General features: G+C 53.7%; 2 protein-coding genes and 1 long non-coding RNA gene across 6 annotated transcripts; 1 reads left to right on the top strand and 2 right to left on the bottom strand.

Moving 5' to 3' along the window:
* Positions 1-6: 6 nt before the first annotated feature.
* LOC117088433 lies at positions 7-2,986 on the bottom strand. The gene is made up of 5 exons (XR_004439222.1): positions 2,946-2,986; positions 2,372-2,542; positions 1,472-1,572; positions 582-720; positions 7-468 (listed from the first exon to the last, which is right to left on the bottom strand). It is a non-coding gene; the product is annotated as an uncharacterized LOC117088433 (long non-coding RNA).
* A 1,354-nt stretch (positions 2,987-4,340) lies between these two features.
* Positions 4,341-5,317, top strand: SFTA2 (surfactant associated 2). Its single transcript, XM_033219690.1, has 3 exons — positions 4,341-4,628; positions 4,869-4,957; positions 5,091-5,317. The coding sequence occupies exons 1-3, from the start codon at positions 4,472-4,474 to the stop codon at positions 5,175-5,177; spliced, it is 333 nt and encodes a 110-aa protein (XP_033075581.1). The 5' UTR covers positions 4,341-4,471; the 3' UTR covers positions 5,178-5,317.
* Positions 5,318-7,119: 1,802 nt separating this feature from the next.
* On the bottom strand, positions 7,120-19,359 carry VARS2 (valyl-tRNA synthetase 2, mitochondrial). 4 transcript variants are annotated; one of them, XM_033219562.1, is made up of 30 exons: positions 19,228-19,359; positions 18,538-18,770; positions 18,338-18,419; positions 18,124-18,224; positions 17,709-17,830; positions 17,529-17,595; positions 17,335-17,432; positions 16,637-16,718; positions 16,374-16,493; positions 15,790-15,901; positions 14,672-14,760; positions 13,758-13,848; positions 13,391-13,518; positions 13,171-13,274; positions 12,856-12,937; positions 12,466-12,542; positions 12,302-12,377; positions 11,915-12,017; positions 11,611-11,681; positions 11,366-11,491; positions 11,052-11,156; positions 10,841-10,909; positions 10,642-10,720; positions 10,387-10,514; positions 10,104-10,256; positions 9,035-9,241; positions 8,192-8,303; positions 7,859-8,034; positions 7,570-7,698; positions 7,120-7,470 (listed from the first exon to the last, which is right to left on the bottom strand). In XM_033219562.1, the coding sequence occupies exons 2-30, from the start codon at positions 18,736-18,738 to the stop codon at positions 7,369-7,371; spliced, it is 3,192 nt and encodes a 1,063-aa protein (XP_033075453.1). In that variant the 5' UTR covers positions 18,739-18,770; positions 19,228-19,359; the 3' UTR covers positions 7,120-7,368. The 4 variants fall into 4 exon arrangements, with proteins under 4 accessions (XP_033075453.1, XP_033075455.1, XP_033075456.1 ...); XM_033219564.1 differs by having other exon boundaries at positions 18,538-18,765; XM_033219565.1 differs by lacking the exon at positions 19,228-19,359 and adding an exon at positions 19,103-19,160.
* Positions 19,360-19,415: the final 56 nt, after the last annotated feature.

Here is a 19,415-nt window from a genome sequence, read left to right as displayed (position 1 = left end):
GCAATAACTTGTTCACCACCCTCCTGGAGAGGACTGAGGGGGCACCACAGAGGAGGGTTCTGCACCTGCCCTGAGGGGAAAGAATCGGAGGGCCTTGGGGGCTCAAGAGCCAGCCTGCGGGGTCTCCCTGTGGAGGAAGGTGAGAAGGGAAGCCATGAGCAGACTGTCCTCAGCTAAAGAGCTTCTCTGATCGTTGGGGAGGAGGGTGGGACTAGGAAGAGAGGGTGAGGAGCAGAGATTCCAGCTGTCCAGGCCTGGGCTCTGTGAGGGCTGGAAGGTGCCTGCAGGCCACTTAGCCCTGGTCCTTCCTTCCACCGATGAGAAAACTGTCCTCGGAGAAGCTGGGCACCTTCCCGTAGTCTGCATGGTTGGCGGCAGGGCAGAGAACAGAATCTTGTGACTGACAGTGGATTCCTCCTTATGCTGTGGGTGGAAGAGACCTGGGGGCCAGTGACCCCAGGAATCTACCTGCAGAAAAAGGTTCTGGCTAGGGTGAATGGGATAGGGGAGTCTGGGAATGAGACTATTTGGGAGACGAAGAAGGAAGGCCAACGGGTAGGCGCTCAGCTGCCCCGCCCCACCTTTCATTTGACAGAGTAGCGCTGACTGGTGGCCTCCGCCTCATGGTGGCAGCTGTAAGGGGTCATGGAGCCACAGCCACACCCCACAGAGAGCCACAGCCACACGGAGCTACAGCCACTCCCTCTGTAACTGGCAGGCCTGTGAGATAAGGGAAGGGTATGATGGGTCAATCAAGGGGCCCGAGAACCTGCTGCTCAGTCCAGCTCTTCCTGTGAACTGCTGCTTCCTCTTGGCAACCCAGGCACTCAGCGTTCCTCTTTGAGCAAAAACAGCAAGAATAACGAATAAGGCTATATATTGAGCACTTACTATAATACATGCCAAGCACCATTAGTGCTCCCTCTGCATAAGCTTATTTGATCCTCCCAACCACCCTTTGAGATGGATGCCATCATTCTCATTTATCCAAGACTCAATTACGTCATCTGTAAAATGAGGAGTAGTATTTCCTGTATCACTGACTTGCTGTGAACTAAAATATGTACAGCACCTAGCACATAATCAGTGCGATGTAAGTATTATTATTTAAGTATTATTATTAATGAAGAATATGGAGCACAGAGGGTTAAGTAACTTGCACAAGGATTCAAACCCAAGTGAATGCGGCTCCACAGAGCTGGTCCTTCATTGCCTAGAGCTGAGTTGAGTGCTTCCATGCACCAATCAGCCTCCAGCACTCCCCCACCTCTTTCAGTGGCCCCAATGCCCCGTCCCTGCCAGAACAGTGTTTTTCTCAGCCACTGAGACAACGGCTCTCTTTCCCCTCCCTGCAACAAGCCCTGCAAGCTGTCATTCCCCTCCCCAAAGCCCTGTTCTCTGAATCCTGGGGCACCAGGTCCCAGCCCCACTGGCACAGGGATCCCACACATTGGACCACAGCGTTGCTCACCTTCTTGATACCATACATTAGGTTGACAATTGCTGTCACCAAAGTGAGAGTGATCAACACAATGGCCCAGTCTGAGATAGAGTCCTTCTGGGGTTTCAGACCTGGGGCACAAAGACAGGGCCAGTGACTGAGGCAGGTGATGCCTCCAGCCCCCCAGACCCCCACTGCCCTCCGACTTTCCATCTTTCTTTCTGTGACTGATGTCTCTGACTCTGAGACCTTATCTCTCTGGTGTTTTCTCCTATCACCTTGGAAGCAGAATCTCAGCAGGGGTGGGGATGGGGGTTTAAAGAGCTTCAATCCAAGTCTCAATTGCCTCTTCCTTGTGGACACATCTGTCAGTCCCAGACTCATCACTGAGGTCCCCCCCTCACTGACTTTCTCAGGCCCTATTGTCCGCATCCCTGGGTCTGTGATGCCTCTGCACTGGGAGGGTCCTCAGTAGGCACTCTCTTTTCTCCTAGCCGCAGTTCTCCCCACCACTCCACCCTGATTCTTGTTCTTAAGGGGAACCAGAGCCTGCTCTCCTGTCTTCCTTCCATTCGTTTCCTGCCCTCAGACTTCCTGTGGGGTATTCCTCAAGCTCCCCTTCTAGGAATGAAAGGGAGAGGAGGAGGAAGATGGAGGAAGGAGGGGTGATCTCTGGAGGGAATGCCTCTCGCCCTGGACAGAGAGATTAGATCATGAGGAAGAAAGATGAAAACCTTTCGAGAAAGCAGCCAGGTAACAGACATCTGGCAGTTGGTCTGACCAGAGGCCGCCAAAACGCCTTTGAGCTACAGACACATCCTCAGACAGATTTAAAACACAGTTGAAAGCAGGCGCTATTGACTATCCCTGAACTCCTCCCAAGGAGCCAGGGGTGGCTGCAGGGGAATGAGATCGAACGGGCCCACCAACCTTTTACTGTAATGCCTAGAAGAGTGCCTTAACCGGCCAGGATGCTGAGCCCAGGGGACGTGGTGGCCACTCCAGCCATGGTGGCAGTGGAACCCCCTAAGACAGCAACACTCAGTGCTGAAGTCCCAGGCACAGTTGGAGCAGTTCCAGGAGCACTGGAGGAGGTAGGTCCTAAGAGGGCAGAGGGAAAAAACAGAAGAGATTCAAGCAAGAGCAGAGCAGAAGTCACATCAAATGCACCCAAAGACAAGACCCTAGCAAGCTTTTGGAATAAATTGATGAACTGATGTTACGAAAATCAAGACTGAGAATAACCAAGACAGTCTCTTAAAAAAAAAAAAAAAAAAAAGGAGAACTTACATTATAACATCTCAAGACTTGCTGCAAAGCTGTAGTCCTTAAACACTGTGGCCCTGGAGTAAGAACTGACCGATAGGCCAGGTGCAGTGGCTCACACCTGTAATCCCAGCAGCTTGGGAGGCCGAGACAGGTGGATCACCTGACGTCAGGAGTTCGACACCAGCCTAGCCAACATGGTAAAATCCCATCTCTACTAAAACTACAAAAAAGTTACCTGGATGTGGTGGCGGGCGCCTGTAATCCCAGCTACTCGGGAGGCTGAGGCAGGAGAATTACTTGAACCCGGGAGGCAGAGGTTGCAGTGAGCCGAGATCGCACCATTGCACTCCAGCCTGGGCAACAAGAGTGAAACTCCATCTCAAAAAATAAAAAATAAAAATAAGAAAAATAATAAACACTGACCAACAAACCCACACAAATACAGTCACTCCAATTTCAGAACAGGTGCTCACTGTTCAATGGCGGGGACAGGGGAGGATCCTTGGAAATAATGGTTCTGGATATTCATAAGAAGAAAAAATTGAATCTTGACTTCCACCCCACTCCATACACAGAAATTAACTTGAGATGGATAATAGGCTTAAGTTCGAAAGCTAAAATAATAACGTTTCTGGAAGAATGCAGAGGAGAATATTTTCGTGACCTTGAAGTAAGCAAAAAAGTCTTAGGATACAAAAGGCAGTAATCATGACAGAAAAAGGTGATGAATTGGAAAACAGAAAGAGAGGCCCTTGTATAGCCACAAAGGCAAGGGAGCTGCTTCCAATGAGGTTCTTGGAAACTGCCAGGCTTACAGGAAGCCCCACCCCAGAGCTACAGACCAAGCTGAAGAGTTCTCCAGAGGTGGGTTGAGCAACAGAAATATCACCTGATGATGTGGAGACTGTTCCTGAAGTGCTCCTAGAAACAGTTGGAGCTAAAGGGTGAGGACTGCGGGGAAAACTCCCAGAGGTTGAAGAAGCTGTTGAGACACTCCCAGAGGTGGTGGGGAGACTTCCAGAGATAGTGGGGACAGTTGCAGAGATAGTGAGAAGACTTTCAGAAACAGTGTGAGACTTCCAGAAACCGGGGAGAACTCCAGAGACAGAGGGGAGACTTCCAGAGACAGTGGGGAGACTTCCAGAGACAGAGGGGAGACCTCCAGAGACAGAGAGGAGACCTGGGGATACTGTGTCAGAAGTCCCCAGTAGGGTCAGCTGAACTGTTGAAAAAAGAAAAACCATAGAAGAGTTGGCCATCCCACTGGGTCCAAAGTTCATGTCCTCCCTCAAGACCTCCTGTCCAGGCCGGAGTGCTCACTGGGTGCACTTGACTAGTCTTTAAAAAAAAAGCTGAGGCAGCAGGACACCTGGGTTCTGGAAGAAACTTGGCTTAATCCACCCCTCCCTTTTGGGCCCACATTCCTGAGTCCTTCGGTGTCAAGAATGAAAATTAACTGCAGTTAATAATTAATCTCTAAAGAGCCTTGGGAGGTCCAGGCATGGGTGGGGTCCAGACACCTGCAGGAGGGACGCCTCCCTGGTCCCTGCTTCCCTCTTCATTTCTCTGTCTGTAGGACCAGCACTCACTCCCTCAAACCTGGAGACACAAGGTAGGGGTGGGACACAGAGTGAAGAGAGGGAATCTCCTTCTATTTTCCCCGAGAGCAGAGTGAATGGTCCTCTCCTGGGTCCTCTCTTACTGGGAGAACTGGAAAATTCAGTTGACCAGATTCCCCCTCCCACTTCCCCTCAAACACTTATGCTAAGGCTTGAGTGGGGTGTAGAAAGCAGGCCTGGCAAGGAGAGGCCACTGGGACTTCAGTGTCTCCTCCATCCCAGGAGTGTAGTGGCCACTATGGGGTCTGGGCTGCCCCTTGTCCTCCTCTTGACCCTCCTTGGCAGCTCACATGGAACAGGTGAGGGCTAGAGGGCAGGACTTCTGGGTCCCTGTGGCGTGAAGAGGCCAGAGAAAGGGAGTGGGACTCCATGGTCCCTGAGAGAGACAGAGACACCCCAGTCCTGAGCTTCCAAGAGGCTCTGGAGGGGCACTGCTGGGGAAGAGGAACTGTGCTGGGGAGCGTGGGCAGGAAGGTACTGCGTCTCCGGGGGAATCAGCCCTGACTGCCGGATCCTAAGCCGTACTTCTGGATCCGCAGGGCCAGGTATGATTTTGCAACTGAAGCTGAAGGAGTCTTTTCTGACAAATTCCTCCTATGAGTCCAGCTTCCTGGAATTGCTTGAAAAGGTAGTTCTTTGGGAGGGGAAGGGATGGGGCTGTGTGTTTGTGAGTCAGTTTGGGCCTCTGCTGGGGTCTGGCTATCTCCGTGGTGGGAATGGAGAGCTCTCTTACATCGCACCCTTTAACCCTTTGTTCCCAGCTCTGCCTCCTCCTCCATCTCCCTTCAGGGACCAGCGTCACCCTCCACCATGCAAGATCTCAACACCATGTTGTCTGCAACACATGAGAGCCATTGAAGCCTGTGTCCTTCTTGGCCCGGGCTTTTGGGCTGGGGGTGCAGGGGGTGGGCCCTGACCCTGTCTTTCAGCAGGCCCCCACCCTCCTGAGTGGCAATAAATAAAATTCAGTATATGCTGAATTCAATAACTTGCTTGACTTTGTGAGTCCCTGAGCACAGAGTTGGCAGGGAGAGAGGGTTGGATGCTCAAGTCTCTGACTGTCCCCCTGCTGAGCAGAGGGTTCCAGGGATGGACACTCTCTCCTTCAACACCAGTGTCACAGGCTTAGAAGGCATCTGGGGAGTTGTTTGGGGACACTCACACACCACACACATATACGCATGCACATGAACACACACCGAACTGAGATCTTCGGAACACCTGGGAATAAAGAGAAGCAACATTTATTGAAGTCCTGCATTTCTCCTGCGTCCCCGTTTCAATGTTTGCAGCAGTCTTGAATGTGGCATACTAGGTATCATTATCCTATTTTACAGATAAGGAAATTGAAGCTCAGAGAGGGCAAGTCACTCGCCTGAGATCTAGTAGCAGTGGAGAAGTCAGGCACCAGACAGACGTCTTGGTTTAGGCGAGATTTTTATTTCATTTTATTTCATTTCCTTTTGCTTAAGCATTGGGGCTGGGGACTCAAAAACACCCCCAGGACATGGTTCCCCTGACCCAAGGATCCACACAGGTAATCAGGGTGGGAAGTGGGTGGGCACTCAGTTGAGAGATGAGGGGTTCAGCTTGTGAGAGGATGCCCAGCCAGGCATAAGTGCTGGGGAGGAGAAGAGGCCAGGTGCAAGCTGAGCCTATGCTGGCTAACCACGTGAGTATGAGGTGACACCAGCCCATAAGTGAATTCCTGGGCATGTTTCTCATCCTCTTGGAGCCTCCATTTCCTCACTCGCAAAATGGGGACAGTGATGGTACCTGCTGTAGTGTGACAGGTCCCCTACCTGGTTACTTAAAGGTGTAGGCCACTGCCTAAATCCTGAAGGCCAGGTGACCAGCCAAGGTCACGGTGCCTGGTAGAGGAGCAGGTGTCCCTGAGAACCCAAACATCCGGGAGAGTATCTGGGAACCCACCAAGGAAAACAGTCCATTTGCACACATGGTAAGCAAAGAGTCAGAAAATTAGTTTGAAAGCAGCTTCAGGATGGGAGGCAGCACAGATCTCTAAGCTGTCCTGCTGCCATCCAGGAGTGCCTTGTATGTAAGTCCTAAAAACCTCATCTACTCACCAAGCTGGACTTGTCTGAGTCACTTTTTGGCCTCTCAGCTCCCTCCCAGTTTGGGGGAAGGTGGTTTTTTTTTTTTGTTTTTTGTTTTTTGTTTTTAACACAATTCTGAGTTTTTCTCATTATTCCTGTACCATTAGATTGTTGTGAGGATCACACAGGTAGCTACTTAGGGACACACACCACAGCCTGTCTTATAGGTCGTCAGCAGGATAGTAGGGATTGCTGTTAGGATGGAAACCTGGTCCCAACACAGAAGTCCCAGTCCCCTGGGGTTCAGGGTCCTCATCCTGAATTCTGAGGCAGGCACTCCCTACCACCTTCTCAAGATTATCTTGGCCAGGCACGGTGGCTCACGCCTGTAATCCCAGCACTTTGGAAGGCCAAGGCAGGTGGATCACCTGAGGTCAGGAGTTCAAGACCAGCCTGGCTAATCCGGTGAAACCCCATCTGTACTAAAAACACATAAATTAGCTGGGCACAGTGGCACTCACCTGTAGCAAAAGCCAGGGCACTGTCAGTTAGTCCAGAAAGTAGGTAGAACCGGGACCACTGTGCCCAAGCCCTACCCATGACTAGAAAGCTCCTCTTCCTCCAGCGAGGACCCCCCCTCCTCTTTTCCCAGACCAAGCTCTCAGGGGACAACTCAGAAGCACGAAAGTCACCACTAGGAGCAAAGGGGACCAAAAAGCCATAAACAGACATGTTTGGGATTTTAAAAGTTTATCTGAATCTCCTCATTCCCAGACTTCCTGGTGGGAGGCAGGCCGGGCAGTCATGTGAGCATCTCAAGGACACCACAGTCACTACGACCAAGCCAATCTGTTTCCTCATTTACACAATGAAGGCGATGGACCACATAGTCTCTGATGTCCCACTGCACCCTGACAGCTGACAAATCTGTTTGTCCTCAAAGACAGGTCTGGGAGGGAGGAACACTGATGGGGATGATGAGTTAGAGCTCTGGGCTCCCTGGGGCGGGAGGCTCATCCATCAGCTGCCGGAGGTGAGAGGCCGCCTTGTCCAGTTTTGACAATTCCAGCTGGAGGGAAGAAAGCTGGACGAGGAGAAAACGAGGTGAGGATCCAGGAATGAGGCCCCTCCTGGCCCACATTCCCTCGGGGGTCAAGCCTTCTGGGGGCTTCCCTCAGCTTACCCTTTGTTGCCTCTGAGTCCCTGCCTCCCCTTCTGATGGGGTCCCGGCTATGAGGCCATCAAGCTGCTTCTGCAACTTGTACCTTCGGGCGGCTAACAGAGGTAGCTGGATCTGGGGGTCCACCAGGCCCTAGGGAAAAACAGGGAGAAAAGGCTCAGACATCCACCTGCTGCCAGGCCTCCATCCTTCATTAGAAGGTCCCTTCCCCTGCTTTATAGAGCCCAGCCCCTCCCTTCCTCCTAGCATGCTTCCCAAGCCTGCCCTAACCCTCCCCATTCCCTCTGGTCACCTGCAGCTCCATGTAGACCTGAACCGTATCACTGAGTGGAGCCTGGGCCCAGCCGGAGGGAGCTGCTGCGCCTGGAGGTAACAGGCCCACAGCCCCACAGTGGCCCAGGGTGCCCAGGGGCTCCAAGAAGGCCTCAAAGAGGCCCTGGTCCCCAGGCTCTGAGCTCTGCAGCAGCACTGGAAAGAAAGAAACTTGTCAGGGGCAAGGCCTCAGCTCCTGCCTCCCTTCCCACCCTGCACCTCCTAATGGGGGGTCTGCCCTTCAGGCTCTCCTCTTTTCCCCACCAGCCCCCTTTTCCTGCAGGACCCGAGCCCAGGACCCGCCTTGCCTCACCTCGGGGCCGGGCTTTGGTGAGCTGGTACGTGGCTCGGAGAGCCCTTAGCACCTGCACAACCTCTTGGACCCGGGAGAAGCGCCGCTCCAGCTCCGGCTGGCGCCAGTGCTCCTGACAATCAGGGGGACCCAGAGTAGGCAAAAGGGCTCCTGAGAGCCTCAGTACCAACCCTCCTGGCTCTGTTCTCGACCCATCCACCCCATCTCCTTAGGGCAATGAGATCTGTCCTCAGCACCACAGAAAATCCACTATCTCAAGGAACATGACAAAAAGTGAGGTGTCATTTAAGAGGTTTTAGATGATCAGTGTTTGATGTCTGTTTAGTTGCTCTGATTGAAATGGCCAACCAAAAATGAATTAGAATTTAAAAGGAATTAGTCAAAACTCAAAACCAAATAAGTATAAATATAAATAGTTAAATTTAAAAATAATTTTTGGGTGAGTGCATAGCATTTATCCTTCTGAAATTATTCAAGCTGCACTGAGATTTTGGGGACACCCTATTACTAACTTATCCAACCCTTATCACAACCATAACATACTATTACTGTTCCTAGTTTAAACCTGGGGGAAACTGAGGCTAAATCACACAGCTAGAAAACAGCAGTCTAGCAACAGAGTCCTGCTTTTGAGCACTACGCTAATACTGTCCCTCAAGACCCTAGGGCCATCGCAGCAACCCTGCAGGAACAATCCATCCTCCCCAGGGCTCCACAGCAAAGTACAAACCATTCCTGCAGATGAACCCCCTGCAGCAAACCCCTTCAGAAGGCGCTCCCCACCCTTCACCCGGGGGCCCACTCCGAGGTGCCATGGCCCACTCCCAGGTGCGTGGGACTCACCAAGCTGCAGGTGCTGGGGTAGGGGGCAACCGAGATGCTGGGGGCAGGGGGACAACCAGGCCTGGGGGGCAGCCTCTGCCACAGCTCTTCAGCCAGGAAGGGCATCAGTGGGGCCAAGAGGCGGAGGCCGATGTCAGCGCAGGAGAACAGAACCTGAGGGGGCCCTGGGGGGCGGGGTGAGTGCCACAGCACAGGCTTCACAGCCTCCTGGAGAGGAAGCCAATGGTCAGAGGACAGGCCCAGGGCCACAGCCCTCCTCCCTACAGCCACTGCCCTACCCGCCAGCCGGGCAGGCCATGGGTCCTGGGAGAGAGGGACAGGCGGAAGAACTTAGCACTTCTGATATGATCCACAGTCCCAGGACACACTCAGCACAAAGAAGGGAAATTCAAGGCAAAAACTCTCTGCAGTACACAGGGACAGGAATTCCAGGGAAATGTGTAGTTTAGGGGAAAAAATCATTGAGTTTTTTGCTTATCAATAGGGAACAGAGGTTTTTAAAAGGCTGAGCTACGGCAGTGGTCCACAGCCAGCAGCAGCAGCACCACTTGGGACAAGAAATGAATATTCATGACACCCACCCACCCACCCCCACCCCAACTTGCTGAAGGAGCCACTCTGCGGTGGCAGGAGGATCCATGTGCTTTGGAGGCACAAGCCCTCCAGGTGCTTTGGACGTGGGACAGCGTGAGAACCCCTGGTCTGAAGACCCCTGCTAGTCCCTCCCAGGCCTCTCTCAGCACGCAGCCTGCCCATGGGCCAAACTCAGCAACTACAGGGACTGAAAAAATTCCCCTCAGCCTTCTGACACTGACTTGTGAGACATTTCTAGAGGTCTCCCTCCTCCTCCTCTCCCCAGGTGACAGGCAGGCAACAGTGCCCGGGCTGTACTGCCGAAACCAGTCCCAGGAAGAGGGGGACTGAGACTCCCTCATCTCCTCTCCTCTCCTTTCCTAACTGAGGGGATAATTGGGGAATTATTAACTCCAGAGCTCTCTGCCTTGGAATTGGATTTCCAGAGGAATCAGAAGAGGCATGGGAATGCCAAGCCTCCCCCAGCCTCACTCACCAGGTAGACGTCACAGAGGTTGTGGAGCCAGAAGTGGTGCAGGGCGTGAGTGACGAGCGAGAGCTCTCGGGTGAGGAAGCCCCGCTCACACTCCTGGGCGGCCAGGGCAAGGCGGCTCAGGATCCAGGCGTCCATGTGGGAGGAGGGAGACAGCTGCAGGCAAAGGGGGCTTCAGGCCCAGGACGGCCTGACTCCCCCTCCCCTGCCTCCTTTCCTTCCAGATGCCACCTTGGCCCTCTGACACCTGACTACCCTACTCCCAAGCACCTCTGCTTTCTCTTACCTCCTCAGCAGGCTGTGGCACAAATTTCTCCCCTAAGGCATTGAGGATAAAGTGCAGAGCATTCCAGATCTTGTTGCAGAAATGTCGGCAGCTCTGGACCTCAGAGACTGACAGGCGCAAGTCGCCCCCTGGAAGGGGAGAATGGAGGTAGTCTGCATGTAGGTGGCAGCAGCACCGGAAGTCCTGCCCCTGCCCTGCCCCTGCACAGGCGCCTGCTGCTCTCCGCTCACCCCGAGACCCCTCACCCAGGCTTACCCTGAACTCCGTGGGAGCAGAGTGTGAATCTCAGGGCATCTGTCCCACACTCAGGGATCCCATGAGGAAAGTCCTTTTTCTGCAACCAGAGGAAGAAGAGTGGCAGATGCCTTTGTGGCTGCAGGGCCAGGATCCGGGTTGCAGAGGAAGCCAGAGGCGGTGAGCTAGAGCTGGGAGGGGGCAGGCAGCGATGACTCACCTGTGCTGCAGCCACAATGGCCAGCTCTGCGGGGTCCAAATTTCCACTTCTCAGCTTTTCCTGCAGCACCTGGGGATGGAAGGGGGTAATTTACAGCCCAGGTCAAAGGCCCTGCCTCTACAAGGGTCATACTTGCTGGCCTCACTCCTCCCTCAGCCTCCCTTCCTCTCTCCTACAAACCCTGTCCCTCCAGTGGGTGTTTTGTCCTCACCTGCATCTCCACCCCACTGATGATGTCTCTTGGGTCCAGCACATTGCCCAGGGACTTGCTCATCTTGCGGCCCTGCCTGTCCCGAACCATGGGATGAAGAAGCACCTGGGGGCAGGGAGGGGTCAGCAGAGGGGGGTTTCCTTCCCTTGAATCTCTGGCCCTCTAGCCTCCATACTTTTGGGGGTAGGGTGGGAAGTGAATTGGGAAAAAGGAATCAGGAATGTGGAAAGGACATTAGGGGTTAGAAGAAGGGAGGACAAGGTTTGGGGAACACTGGGGTCACAGAAAGCGGCCGGGCACTGAAGGGCTGTTACCTTGCTGAAGGGCAGCTGCCCTGTGAGCTGGGTCCCCAACATGACCATGCGGCCCACCCAGAACAGCAGGAGGTCACTGCCCGTTTCCAAAAGTGACAGCGGGTAGAAACGAGCAAGGTCTGGGGTCTAGGGGGAAGAGGAGCAGTAAGAGGCCCCGGTCCCGGGCCCCCTTCAAGCCTCTGTGGGGGCCCAGCCGTCCCTTCCTTATCGTTTCCCTTCACTTTCGCCCTCTCAGCCCACCTCACCTCTTGGGGCCAGCCCAGGGCAGAAAAGGGGAACAGGGCAGAAGAGAACCAAGTGTCCAGGACATCAGGGTCTGGGAAACAGAAAAAGAATGGGGACAGTTGGAACCTTGGCTTCTAGGACCTCAGACCACTGCTGCCACCATTCTAGGCCAACCTGCACCCCCAGAGACCAGGGCTGTCCCCTTTGACTCCATTCCCAACTTTCCTGACCCTACCTTCTCCATCTCGGGATCAGCTCCCCTCAAAGGCCCAGATGCCCAGTCCTCCACTCCCCTGTACATCCCTCCCTAGCTCAGGCACTCACCCCTCTCCAGGGCCAGCTCTGCCCCTGGCCTCCCTGTCAGTTCTGCTGCTACCTCTCTGGCCTCAGCCTCTGACCGCGCAACCACCCAACAGTCCTCTTCTCCCTGCAAAAGTAGGAAGGAGTCGGGGAGAGTGAGGAAGAACAGCTGACAGGTGCAAATGTCCCTTGGTTTTCACATCCTCTCATGTGGTCTTAGACTGGCCAAGTTCCTCCAGGGGTGAGATAAAGAAACGCCACTTCAGGGAGCTTTGATCGCACAGAATGTTACATGACTACAGCATGAAGCACATTACCAGGCAGGAGCAGGGCCCGGCACTGCGGAGCTCTGACTCCTGGGCTAGGTGCTCTGCGCTACACTCGGCCCTCCGGGTGCTTCTCCCTACCTACCTGCGCGTGGTCCTCTACAACCAGGTAGGCTGGAATCTGATGGCCCCACCACAGCTGCCGGGAGACACACCAGTCCCTGCCGGGAGGACATCCGTGAAGTCTTAGAATAACCAGTCGGTCCCGCCGCCCCATCTCCACGACAGCTCCCCTTACCCTACCCTTACCCAATATGGGAAAACCAGTGCTGCCAGTTCTTCTGGTGGAAGGAGGGACTGAGCTCCAGGGCCCCCGACTCCACAGCCTGGAGGGAAAAGGGCCTTTAGACAATGTTTCCCTTCCTGCGTGGCCTCACCTCCACAGATAGGACGAGTGGCCTCTGAGGTCATTTTAAAACTCAGAAGGACCTCCCAAGCCTCTTGCCAAGATTCTGGGCTTAAGTAAGGATATGAGCCAGCCCTTGCTGGGCCGCCCAGCCTCCATCCCACACATCCTCCCAGTTACCACAGCTGGAGAGGTCTTTGGGGCAGGAGGTCTCCTGCTTCCCATTTCTTCATTCCAACTCTCAGGGAGCTCCCCCAACCCCGGCCCCAGTCCCTCCTACACTGCAGCCTCACCTGGGCAGCTCGGGCCCCCATTTCCTGGCAGCGGACAAACCACTGGCTCTTCAGCAGGTATTCTATCACGTCCCCAGAACGGCTGAAAGGGAGACAGGGTGAGTCCACTGCTCTTTCAGCCCTGTGACTTCTCCCAGGGGGCACAAGACCCCATGCCATGCCAGGCCCTTGGTACTGAGGATACAATAGTGAATAAAACCGACACGAAGCTCGTATTCTAACAGAGGGGTGCAGAGCCCATCCTATTGTCACCCTTAAGCTTCGTACATTCCCTTTTGGGAGTAGTCCTTAGTAAAGGAGTTAAAATGAGGTTACCTGCAGATGGGCAGTACCATGGGGTGGTTCTGGAGGCCCCGGAACAGGCCCCGTTCACTCAGCACAGACACTATCTTTTCCCGGGCCACAAACCGGTGAAGACCCTGGAGAAAAAGCGGCAAGAGTAAAGATTAAAGGCCTCTAGAGAAATAAGAAACTGGGAGGAGGAGTAGGGGGACAGAGTGCCCCTAAAGGATGGGGTAACATAGGATGGTACCACCTGCAGCCAGTCCCCGCAGAGGGAGGTCATGGTCCCATCCTCCGCAATGACATTCAGAGGGCTCAAGCCATGTCGGGCCCCCATCTCAGCATCAGCAGGACTGTGAGCTGGAGTCACCTTCACTGCCCCTTGGGGAGCACAGTCATGGTGAGTACTGAACCTGACCTTGGTTTTTGCTTTTCCAGATCTATCATCACCACCCACACCGCCCCAGGCCCCACGACTTTCTCTGTCTGTGCCTCCCTCCCATTCCCCACTCAGACCACCCTCTATGAGGATCTCCCACTCCCACCTTCCTCTTCCTCCTGGTTCCCTCCCCTCTCCTCCAGGACCCCCAACTTTCTCTCCCTCCCTGACTTCCACTCACCTGTGCCCACATGTGGCTGAACAGCATAGTCTGTGATGAGGGGAAGAGGCTGCCCCATCAAGGGGTGACGAAGCTGTCGCCCGTGTAGATGCTGAAGGGAAGGGAGAGTGATCAGGGACAGGCACCTGTGAGGGGTGGAAGGGTCTGGGCTAGGGCGTGAGAACCCCAAGAATAAGAAGGTAGAAAGTGGAAGGTAGCGAGCTAGAGCAAGGTCAGCAAACTCTTAAGGGGCCAGAATGTAGATATTTTAGGCTTTCGGGCCTAGAGACAAATTCAATCTCTGCACAATTACTCTATTCTGCCACTGCAGCAGAGCTGGAGAGGGTATATAATAGCAGCCATAAATAACACAAAGGCCGCAAGCGGCCGGGCACGGTGGCTCATGCCTGTAATCCCAGCACTTTGGGAGGCCGAGATGGGCAGATCACGAGGTCAGGAGATTGAGACTATCCTGGCTAACACAGTGACACCCCATCATCTCTACGAAATTACATTACTTAAAATATTAATTACTAATTTCTGTAAAAATACAAAAAATTAGCCGGGTGTGGTGGCACATGCCAGGCGTGGTGCCACACTCCCAGCTACTCAGGAGGCTGAGGTACAGTTGCTTGAACCCGGGAGGTGGAGGTTGCAGTGAGCCAAGATCGCGCCACTGTACTCCAGCCTTGGTGACAGAGTGAGACTCCATCTCAAAAAAAAGGCCGCAAGCTGGATTAGGACCATGGGCCAGTTTGTCAACCCCTGATCTCCAGAAAAAGTATAAGAAGAGGAGGGAGTCGAATCAGAACCACTGAGAGAAGTCGAAGGAAAAAGAAGTAGAAGCAAGAGAGAAAGAGCCACTATTTAAAACCCAAGACAAGAGAAGGCCATGGGCGGGCCAGGCCAGAGTGCAGAAGTGTACTGGGTGTTACCGTGTATCTCGAGTCCTCTGGATGCACGGCCACAGCCACATCTCCAGGCAGCGTCTCTGGCCTTGTGGTTCCTACCACAACCTCTGCATCTGAAGACAAACATTTAAACACTTAGAGGTGGTCATCATCCTCACCCCTCACTGCCAACACAGCTAAAGGCAGTAGAACTGGAAAGGGGAAGGGGCAGGGAGTAGTCAAGGTGGCAGAGGCCCCCAGGAGTGACTAGAAAAAAGTAGGAGCAGTGTGTATAGGAACCCAGGGTTTCCCATAAGTTAATGACCAGAGGCCTGAGAGGGTGTCTGGTGCTAAGGAATTCCCTGATAATTTGCATGGAAGAAATGGGGACAGCATTCATTAAAGCAACTATAATAGAATTCTTGCTGGGTGCCCAGAGGACACTGGGGATTCTCAGTGTCCTCATCACAAATGCTGTATATTCTTCAGGGGGAGCACCAGCTCCTCCTACAAGAAGCTTCCTCTGACTATTCCAGCTCATCTGTCTTCCCTTTCTTTGAGCTCTTCAGAACATTTTCCATAAAAACCACACCTTAGAGGCTGGGCGCGGTGGCTCACACCTGTAATCCCAGCACTTTGGGAGGCCGAGGCAGGCGGATCACAAGGTCAGGAGTTCGAGACCAACCTGACCAACATGGTGAAACCCCGTCTCTACTAAAAATACAAAAATTAGCTGGGCCTGGTGGCGCGCACCTGTAATCCCAACTACTCAGGAGGCTGAGACAGGAGAATCGCTTGAACCCAGGAAGCATAGGTTGCAGGAGCCGAGATTGTGCCATTGCACTCCAGCCTGGGCAAAAGAGTGAGACTCCGTCTCAAAACAAAAAACAAAACAAACAAAACAAAAAACACACACCTTAGAACTGATCTGTCTCTTTCCTGGGTAGCGCACTCCTGAAGAATCACACCAAGCTATCAAAGGGCAGTAACCACATGCACTTATTGTACATCCCCCAGAAGATCCTGGGTAAGCGCCCACACTGAGGCGAACATTACCAAGGTTCATGTGGGAGATGGACTGACGGTTTCCTAGCAGCCAAACATGGGCTCCAGAAAACAAAAAATGGAGGTAAACGGGTGACCCTGCAGAGTACTATGCTCACCAGGCTCTCCATCCACGGGGAAGGCAACAGAAAACAGGAGGCCAAAAGACACAGGGGTAGGGCAGCCAGGCAGTCGAAGCTGTGTACGGCCAGGCAGGGGCCGGTTCTCCACCTGGAAGCGCCGAGAAAGCTGGGTTAGAGGGCAGCCTTTCTGCAAGGCTCATGCCCAGGCTTCACTCTGCCACTCATCCATCTGCCCAACCTCCCTGCAATCCATCTAAAAGCCATTTGGAGGATTCAGGAGCTACCTCCCTCTGCCCTCACCCAATGCTTGTGCAGTCACACTTCTAATAAATATTCGCCGGGCACTTAAGCCATGGCCAGGTATCTTGCCAAGCACCTAGGTGAATTCTCATTTAATTTTTACAACATCCCCACGATGCAGGCATTCCATCATCTCTAATTTACAGACTGAGGAAGCTGAGGCTTAAAGAGACTAAACAGCCTGCCAAAAGCCACACAGCTGTCACAGGTAGGCCTCAGATTTGAATCCAGGCACCCTGGCTCCAGAGTCTGAGCTCTTAACCACTGACGACCACTCTGCTCAGAGCTCTCACAAACCTGCTTCTCTTTCTCCGCCTCACCTCAATGTCCGAGATGGCTGATCTTAAAGCACATGACCAGTTGACAAGCTGACGGTGCCGGTACAGCAACCCCGCCTTGTAGAGCCGCACAAAAGCTTCAGTCACAGCCACTGAGGAGCCCTGGAATGACCTGAGTGTCCACCTCTAACAGCCACTTCTCAGCCCATCACCCTATTCAGGGACCCAGGCATTGCTACCTCCCTGCCCCACACAGATCTCTAAACATCCCCCAATGCTCACAGGGACCAAGGCACGGAACTCACAACATCCATGGTAAAACACTCTCGATCCCAGTCCAGGGAGGCACCCAGAGCTTGCAGCTGCTCACAGATCTCTCCACCTTTCCTGTGCCCAGAGAGATCCTTGTCAGCAAACTCTTCCCGAGCACTTCCTATGTACCAGGTCCAGCGATGTCCCCAGCAATGCCAGGTGTTGGAGGAAAATCAAGTGAGGATGGCATTGATCTCGCCTCTAGAGGCTAATAGAAATGGACTGACAAACCCAGTATAGGGTTTTCTAAGATATTAAAAGAGACAAAAGTTTCTATAGGAAGAGAGTAGGGATAGTCATATTGTGGGAAATCCAAAGATGCTTCACAGAGATGGCATGAGATAACAGACCCAGAAGAATGAGGGTAATTCCATGGGAATTGAAAGGTGGGAATGGGCGAGTGAAAGAAGGTGAGATTTAGACAAGAGAAACTGGGGTAAGTAAAGAGAAAGAAAAAAATATATATATAAAAAAATACACACACACACACGAATATTCTAATGCATATATAATATCCACATACATAAGGCTTGGAAATTCCATCAAACGTTAAGGGGCTCCAGAGCTTCCATCTCTGAGGAAGTCAGGGCTGTGTCGGGAAGTGCCAGGGATTACAAGTCAGGAGTGATGGTGGGAGGCAAGAAACCAAATCTGCCATCTGGGCCCCCTGAGCCCTGCCCATCATACTCACGCCTCCTTCCACTGCCACACCTCCCTAAGGAAGGCCTCCCGGCTCAGCTCATGTCTCCTCACTCCCCGTTCCTTCCACAGTTGTTTTTCCACCACAGCCTGCAGTTGGATTCAGGGCAAATGAACAGAGTCAGGTTGCTTTGGGGGAAGAAATTGCTTTCACCCAAGAAAAGGAACATATAACAGAAGACATACTTGTGTAGCGATTCCTGCGTGATCTGAACCAGGGACCCACAGCACTTGATCCCCACGCATCCGGTGCCTGCAACAAAAATGCCCTCCTGTGAGCCCCTGGGCTTAAATGTTTATTCTCACTCATCCCTGCCCTTCCTATTTCCCTTCCAAGAACTCAAGCAGCCCCCACTCCCCTCTCACCAGCGCACGAGGGCATCCTGTATGGCCACCGTGAGTGCGTGGCCAATGTGCAGGGAGCCAGTGACATTGGGAGGTGGGATACACATGGAAAAGGTCTCCCCTGTAGCTTGGGGCAGCCGGGCCTAGAGGAATAAAAAAAGTCAAAGGGGCAAGAGAGAACTGGATTGGGGAAAGAGCACCCTCTACTGTCTCCAGAACAGAAAGAACTTCAGGGAAGAACTGTCCTGCAAACCACAGAGGAGAGTGGAGAGGAGGGAATTGGCCAGGGGGAACCTGCCAAGAGAAATCTTGGGAGACACCAGAGCCAGAAAGAAGGCAAGGTCTACAATGTGAGCTCAACTCTGAGGCTCCAGTTGTATTCAACGGCCACTCTGTCCTGCAGATCATTTAGGACCCCTGCCTGCCAGATACTAACCTGATATTCTGGTTTGAAGAAGCCCTCTCGTACCCACCACGGGTACCAGGCAGCCTCAACATATCGGGGACTGTATGCAGGCGGCAGTGGCCCAGAGACATCTGTGGAGGCAGAGGAGAGCTCCACTAACCACTGAACTTGTTCCCAGGCTGCATTTCGGCAGGCCAAATGGGCAACACAAATGTGAAAGAAAAGGCCTTCTTATTCTACTTACCTTTCTTTTCACCGGGTTTCGTAGGGATTTCATACAATACTACCTCCTTAGGACTCCAGGCCTTAATGGATTCTGCAGGTGACTGAGAAGAGAAAGCAGAAGAGGCTGGGATCCAGTATACCCCAGATTGCATTTCAGCCCGTCTCCTCCAGCCCCTCCCAAATCTCAGAAACCCAAGGACAAGCTGTCTAACCCCTAACCTTGCTCTCCCCTGCTATGTCAGCCTCCAGAGTCGCCTGCTTCTCTCGCAGGCGTTTCTGTTTGGCTTCACGGTTCCTCCGGGAGATGGGAGATCCATGGGGCTCCGACTGTGTAGAAACGGAATGAAACCTGGGGAGGCCCCGTGAGTGCCTCAGCCCCCAAAATGGTGGTCGAAAAGAGGCGAGAGGGAAATGAGGCATCAGGAGTGTTTGGAAAGGGACCGAGATCTGTTCTGGATAGAGAGAGTGCACATTAGGATATGGGGGTGGAGGAGGGTCACTCCCCTTGTCCCATCTTTCCTGTCTCTAATTAGCACAGGTCTGTTATTCCAAGTCTCTATTCCCTCCCACACAACCTTTCCTCCTTGAGGGCTACAGTGCATGGTGTCGACAGCGCCATGGAGTCACGGAGACCAGGGCTCTTCCGGAACAGGACCGGAGTGTCTGGACTTAGCGGTGACCACTGACACATGAGAGGACAGGGCTCAGAAACTCAGGGAGATGACGGGCATCAGCGCGCCCAGGAGCCAGCAAGGAGCCCCGCCAGGGCCGCTGCGATCTCCACCTGCCCAGGGGCCTCCTGCAGTGCCCACAGCCCAGCGCGGCCTGGCCTTCCCGCCCATCCCAACGCCTGGGCCCAGGGCCCGCAGCGTCTCCCACTTCCAGGAGGCCGCTCCCGCGCGCGCTCACCGGGAGGCCCCGCCGCTATCCCAGGGCGCCCCGCGGCGGCAGGGACTGGGGGCTCCACCAAACCCTACCCTGGAACGTGGCCCCGGAGCCGCGCGGCGGATGGGGGCGGGACCACGGCCGGCGCATGCGCAGCAGCTGGCTTTGGCCCCACCCTCTCCCTCCCAGTCCAATGCCTGTCGACTAGAGGA

This window comes from Trachypithecus francoisi, unplaced genomic scaffold (genome assembly GCF_009764315.1).
Source record: "Trachypithecus francoisi isolate TF-2019V2 unplaced genomic scaffold, Tfra_2.0 Lachesis_group10, whole genome shotgun sequence".
Classification (NCBI taxonomy): Eukaryota; Metazoa; Chordata; class Mammalia; order Primates; family Cercopithecidae; genus Trachypithecus; species Trachypithecus francoisi.
Note: the sequence above shows the minus strand (reverse complement) of the source record. Positions and strands in the feature narration are given on the sequence as shown.

What these genes read in the sequence shown, in the direction of transcription:
- VARS2 (XM_033219565.1), bottom strand. Translation starts at nt 19,160, where the DNA reads ATGGGCGGGAAGGCCAGGCCGCGCTGGGCTGTGGGCACTGCAGGAGGC. An exon ending in ACATAGCAGGGGAGAGCAAG is followed by an intron (nt 18,420 to 18,537) that starts GTTAGGGGTTAG and finishes TTCTCTTCTCAG; the next exon opens with TCACCTGCAGAATCCATTAA. An exon ending in TCAGTGGGGTGGAGATGCAG is followed by an intron (nt 10,910 to 11,051) that starts GTGAGGACAAAA and finishes TTCCATCCCCAG; the next exon opens with GTGCTGCAGGAAAAGCTGAG.
- SFTA2 (XM_033219690.1), top strand. Translation starts at nt 4,472, where the DNA reads ATGCTAAGGCTTGAGTGGGGTGTAGAAAGCAGGCCTGGCAAGGAGAGG. An exon ending in TGGCAGCTCACATGGAACAG is followed by an intron (nt 4,629 to 4,868) that starts GTGAGGGCTAGA and finishes CTGGATCCGCAG; the next exon opens with GGCCAGGTATGATTTTGCAA. An exon ending in TCCTGGAATTGCTTGAAAAG is followed by an intron (nt 4,958 to 5,090) that starts GTAGTTCTTTGG and finishes CTTTGTTCCCAG; the next exon opens with CTCTGCCTCCTCCTCCATCT.